The sequence below is a fragment of the Henckelia pumila genome, chromosome 3 (genome assembly GCF_033568475.1).
Source record: "Henckelia pumila isolate YLH828 chromosome 3, ASM3356847v2, whole genome shotgun sequence".
Lineage (NCBI taxonomy): Eukaryota > Viridiplantae > Streptophyta > Magnoliopsida > Lamiales > Gesneriaceae > Henckelia > Henckelia pumila.
The window spans coordinates 181,210,729-181,217,009 of NC_133122.1; the positions used below are offsets into that span (position 1 = coordinate 181,210,729).

Genomic DNA, 6,281 nt, shown 5'->3' on the forward strand with positions numbered 1-6,281 from the left:
GTGATTGGGGTCAAAGTGGGCCAAATGTTAGGCTATGACCCAAAATTTGGCGTGGACCCAGAAATTCGGGCTACCCCGTAAGCCCAAAAGGCCTGTTATTATTATTTTTGAAAAAAAAAATAGTCATTAAATTAGAGATAAATAGGAACAAATTGGGGTTTTTAATAAAAATATAACTAAATAAATTTTTTGTGTTTCTAAAATTTGAAACAAAATAATCTAGTTTTCGAGAGAATGACTGAACTGGGTGCCCCTAGAATAGAAAAAGGACCGATAATCGACTTGGCTATAGAGTATAGACAAGGATAAAAAAGTATTACGTATAATTAGTTGGAATTGGACCTTTACAAATAAGGGTGAGCCAAGCAGCAACACTATAAATTAAATCATACCTATATAGAAAATTATTTAAGAAAGATTTAAAGGTGGATATTTATGAATACATATGAGGTATACTATTTTGTGTGGACTAAAATGTATTGATAAAATTCAACACTTAAGTTTATGCTTGAATAGAATAGAGTTAGAATGGAATGGAATAAAAACAAGAATGAAACGATAAGTTTATTTCATTAAAACAATTGATGCCGGAAAAATAAAACATGAATGAAATAGAATTATTTTTAATTATCAAGTCATTTTTCACTAAAATTCAAAATAGTAGCTACTCAAAATATTTATTCTAGATTAAAAAAATATTTATTATAATTATTATTTAAGAACAATAAAAAAATTATAACTATTAATAGTCTATTAATCATTCTAAAATTATCTTTATATTAAAACTAATATAAATATCAATCTTAATTTAGTAATTATTATTGTTAGTATTTTATTTATTAAAATAAGTATTTTTTAATAAATACTAGCAATATTGGCACACGCGTTGCGTGTGTAAAGAAAAATGTGATAAACGTGTGTGTAATTGAATACGTCTTTCATATAATGTTCCAAAAATAAATTTAATGCTGCAAAATAAGATACCTAAAATACTTAAAACACTTATATACACATCATAAGCTTAAACTTATTTCACGATCACATGGATGGATTTTTGTTGTGTGAACCTAGCTATAGTCCTTATAGAAACGGAATCGTTGTTGCTACATAAATTCAATGCTATGATATTATAATTTCTAGTAAAATAATAGATGAAAACATTAACATACTCATGCACCAATATTAAATTTGCAAGAGAAAAGGTTCGTGAAAAGTAATTCTCACTAATTCAAAAAGAAACTTTGAGAACATAAACTATGCTACCAATAAGAAGAAAATATTAAATCAGGTAGTCATCAGTCTTAGCCAAAAACTTGAAACGAAAATACTACAAAAGAGAAGCACACAAAAAGTATTAAAATTTATAGATGACGTTAAATCATGGTGAAACTAAAAGTAATAACAATTTTATTTTAAACTAAATAATATTTATAGTATCTAGAAATTCTAAAAAAACATACGAATAAAACTTTTATTTATAAGTTAGCTTCAACTTTGTGTAATCATTACAAATTTCAATTTAAACTACAAATATTTCGAACTAACATGATATATTAATATACTCATCATTCCAGATTTCAATTTAAAATACAATAAAGTTCAAATTGAAAATAAAAAATACATAAATATTGGACTTATTATAAAAATTAAGCCAATGAAAAATGTTTGACAAACAAATTCAATCTATAAAAACAAAAACATATATAAATACAAAACCAACTCGTCAAATAAAAAAAAGGACCAAAAGATCACTGTCCTAAATGTCACAATCAAAAGAGTATCAATTAACCTCGGCAACAAAATTGTGAGCAACCCACAAAATCATTCGCTTCTTAAGAACAATCTACAATAATAGCCTAAAACTAAAGAAAGTTATTAATTCTCATACATGCTTTAAGCCAAGAAGAGTTTGAATAAATAAAGAAAAAAATTGAGAATATAATTCGATTTAAACATAGTTGCATGTCATATCTACGTACATTTGAATACACTACAATCATTATTTCCCTAAAAATTACACAAACAAATTACACATTATATATATTAACAAAAAAGGTAAAATTTCACTCTCTCTACATTTCACATAAAAACATAATTTTATAAATCATACAAAGTATTGCATCATAGAAAGTAATTTGAAATTATTTGAAGGTAAATTTGTCTAATTATCTCTCCGTGCATCACATAAATTTTCAATTTGCGTATATAAAAAAAGCTTTAATAATAAAGTTACTAAATTTTTTAAAGAATTTTATTATTATTAAAATTAAAACGTGGGCTCATTATTAATTTATGTCTCGTTGCAATACACATAAAAATGTTTCTTTTTCTTCTTAACACACATGCTTCTGCCAAGAAATCAAATCATCCGGATTTATGAAAACATCTGTATGCTGATAGAGAAGAGGAAGATTATCAAAATTTATACCCAATTTTTCTTATGAGTCGTCAGTTATCACTTAATTGCTACTTACATTATTTCAATCTCCAATACTTTGGTGGAAATGAAAGTGAGAAAAATTTATTTATTTAAAATATGTATAAGCCGATAGAGAAGAGGAAGAGCATAAAATTTTATACCGAGCTTTCGTATATGAGGCGTCGAGTCGAGTGTCGTTGGTTGTATAGGGCATTTAACAACTTGCTGCTTGATCTTCAATCTTCATTGTCTCTTTGATCCAATATTTTCTTCTATATTTATTTCTAAATCGATCAATTTAAAAACAATCACTATAAACAATAGTTTTTCATTGTTCTAAACCCATCTAAATTACAGTAAGAAGAAGATGGACTGAGAAGTTATATGTAACTTGCAAGTGCAATTGAACATAAATCTGTAGCCGATAAAATTTAGAGCGGTTGATAGAGGCAACAATAAGCACCACAATTAAAGAAGAAATGGTTTTATCAAAATGGTAGGTGAAAATCATGTGGTTGGTTTTGTTTTTCATTTTATATGCACCCACGATCAATTATGCACCCACGATCAACACGAAATAATTTAATTAAATTTTAGAATTTTTTTATCTCAATTAAAAATATGTGAAACTTTCTCAATTAAGTTTATTAATAAAAAACCATATATGTGTGAGTGAATATATATTCAATTTTTTTTTTTCTGAGGAAGGATATATATCCAATTTTGGGTAGCCACAATTACAACTGGATTTTTTTATCTCAATTAAAAATATGTGAAACTTTCTCAATTAAGTTTATTAATAAAAAACCATATATGTGTGAGTGAATATACATTCAATTTTTTTTTTTCTGAGGAAGGATATATATCCAATTTTGTGTAGCCACAATTACAACTTGTACGGTTGTACCTTTTTTATTATAGGGGCTAAAGTATAAAATTTATTATCAAACTTTATTTAAATTATTTATTTATATATCTAGTCTAGCTAAAAAGTGGCACTCACAGTCTCACACACCCACAAGATTTTTTGGCTGCTGGTTTTCTCAGCCGCGAATCAATCAAACAGCCAATTGATTCAATTCAAGAATCTTGTTATATATATGATATGTTTACTTTAAATTTCACCAAAACTAAACTCATTTAATCGAAAATTTTTATGGGCAGATTTAGGGTATTTTCAATCTACGGATTTCTTCTCCTCTTGCTTCATTATTGCAGTTCAGAATTAGAGATTGTAACGGTTGATGTTCATGTCGCTCGAAATTTTCTTGTCTCGGGCCACCACTTTCTTGATGTTAGGTAAAAATCACACAACCATTTCTTTTTTCTTATATTCAAAAACGTTTAAATTTCATGTATTATCATGTTATATTTGGAAATCATTTTTAGGACGGAAGAAGAATTCAGGAACGGTCATGTGAAGAATGCCTTGAATATTCCATACATGCATAATACTGTGAATGGTATATATTATTTTAGAAGTAATGCTACAGGAATAACGAAACTTGCATAATAATTTTATATATCATACAAAATTCAATACAAAAATTTAATTTATCAAATATTATGATACGATAAATGCAAATACATTTATCATTATCCTTACTTCATATTTAACTGTTTTTCAAAAGGAAAATTTTTTTTGTCTCATTTATTAATGATGATGCAGGTTGGGTGAAGAATTCCAAATTTATAGAACAAGTTTGGTCCTCTTATGACAAAGAAGATCAAATTATCGTGGTAAGTGTGGAGCTAAATTTTGGGAGGGGAGGTATTTTTTCTCTTCTCAAAATAAATTATCATCGGAAATTTTAGAATTACTATATATATATATATATTTAAAAATTTACTCATTAATTATAGTATCAAAATTCTAAAACTTTATTATAAAATTTCAAAAGTGTACATTATTATTATTTTATTACATAAAAATATACGAATCTGGTCGTTCATCTGGATCATGTATTATTATTTTTATTATGGGTATTGTATTATCAGGGTTGCAAAAGTGGCGTCAGGTCTAAAAATGCAGCAATTGAACTGCTTCATGCCGTGAGTTGATTTTTCAATTCTCTTTACTTATTTCTCCCTACCCTATCATATCATCTCAAGTACTATTGTCTGGTATGTAACATAAAACGATGTATTAATTGATATAAATATGTAATATGAGCTATAAAAAATATAAATTAAACATAAAATAACTTTGTAGTGTAAATAGTTATATAAAATTTGATGTATATATTAAATGTGAGTCACATAATCGGCTATTATTTTTCAGGAGTTCAAGCATGTGCATAATATGGGTGGGGGATACACGGCTTGGATTGAGAATGGATTTGCTGTTCAAAAGCCACATCATCAGGAACTTTGATGTCGGGATAATTTAAAAAAAATAATGTAAACTCAAGGTGTATCTGTATCTGTATCTGTATATGTATATGTATATGTATATGTATTTTCTTTTATTTGTCAATATTGGCCCTATTTAATTGCTAATTGCTACCCCATCCCTAGTAATGTTATAATTATCATTTCATTATATAACAATCTTGACAATTACAATATGGACTTTATTGTATACTAATGTGGCCCTTTTTTTTATTTACACAATGACACTAAAGAAAGAGAAAATTCTCAAATAAATGGAGCAAAATGGATAGTAATTACTAATTAGTTCTTGTTGCCGTAAATCTTGATTTCTAAGAAAATTTTGGACATATAAAACCGTATCATCCCCTTACCCAAACGGCCAAACTCCACTTATAAGTTATAGCCTTGGATCGTGTGGGCATCTAGATGTGTCAATTTTTTGGGTTAGTCGGATGGGTTGAAGTCGGGTTGACGAAAATAATTTTTAAAAATTTCTTAACCCGAACCCGAACTCGAACCAATCCGAAATGGTTAAACCAAACCCGAACCCGATCCACCCGATTTTTTTTATTTTTTAACAAAATAATTAAATAAAAATTCAAAACACACAATAATAATAGTAATATTTAATTTAATCACATAATAACAAAATCAAAGCTTATATATAATTTAAATTTGAAAGTCTAGTTGTAGAAAATTTAAAGTATTCCTATTAAAAAAAATAAAAAATTATTTTTAAAAAATAAAAATTGCACAAAATAAACATTAAATGATGAAAATCTATTATATCAATATACAATAAATTTTTTTCAAACAAACAACGTATGAAAATATCGCAAATCTTTCTTAATTTAATATAAAATAATAATAATAATAATAAGTTTCGGGTCATCGGTTGACCCGAACCGAATCCAAACCCGATTAATTTTTTCGGGTTAGCTTTCGGGTCAACCCGAACCCAAAAACTCCCAACCATAACCTGATATTTTTCTGATCTACTCGTATCCGGTTGGATTGAGTTTTGACACTGGCATCACTTGAATTCATGTGAAGTCTACTCTAATTAAGGGTTATGATAACTTATTTTTTTGAGTAATGGGAGGAGATTTTTTTCATAATTAAATCTTGTTATAAATATATTATTATTATAGATGATTATATATATATTAAAGATATGTGATCAAGATAAATATGTCAAGATAATATTTGTGAAGATTTGTATCTTGTAATTTTTTCATATAAATAGGGGTGATTGAGTTCAATGAAAATTGCATCTGAGTATTGACTAATATGAATTCTCTCTATTCATCTCTCTTATTTTTTTATGATTTATAACACGTTATCAGCACGATATTATAACCAACTAAGAATGAAAATAATTCTCGTTTTATTGATGCTATTGGAATAGGACAACGCGTTGTCAATACTCAAATTTATGAGAGATATTCAACGGTGCTCTAAAAGTAGCACAAAGAGATATTCATTGGTG

At 27.0% G+C, this 6,281-nt stretch overlaps 1 protein-coding gene across 1 annotated transcript; it reads left to right on the forward strand.

Annotated features, from left to right (window-relative positions):
- Positions 1-3,425: 3,425 nt before the first annotated feature.
- LOC140893212 (thiosulfate sulfurtransferase 16, chloroplastic-like) lies at positions 3,426-4,950 on the forward strand. The gene is made up of 5 exons (XM_073302277.1): positions 3,426-3,718; positions 3,809-3,882; positions 4,089-4,159; positions 4,418-4,471; positions 4,701-4,950. Exons 1-5 carry the CDS (start codon positions 3,576-3,578, stop codon positions 4,791-4,793), a joined length of 435 nt encoding a protein of 144 aa, XP_073158378.1. The 5' UTR covers positions 3,426-3,575; the 3' UTR covers positions 4,794-4,950.
- The last annotated feature ends 1,331 nt before the right edge of the window (positions 4,951-6,281 follow it).

What these genes read in the sequence shown, in the direction of transcription:
- LOC140893212 (XM_073302277.1), top strand. Translation starts at nt 3,576, where the DNA reads ATGGGCAGATTTAGGGTATTTTCAATCTACGGATTTCTTCTCCTCTTG. An exon ending in AAGAAGATCAAATTATCGTG is followed by an intron (nt 4,160 to 4,417) that starts GTAAGTGTGGAG and finishes TTGTATTATCAG; the next exon opens with GGTTGCAAAAGTGGCGTCAG. An exon ending in CAATTGAACTGCTTCATGCC is followed by an intron (nt 4,472 to 4,700) that starts GTGAGTTGATTT and finishes ATTATTTTTCAG; the next exon opens with GAGTTCAAGCATGTGCATAA.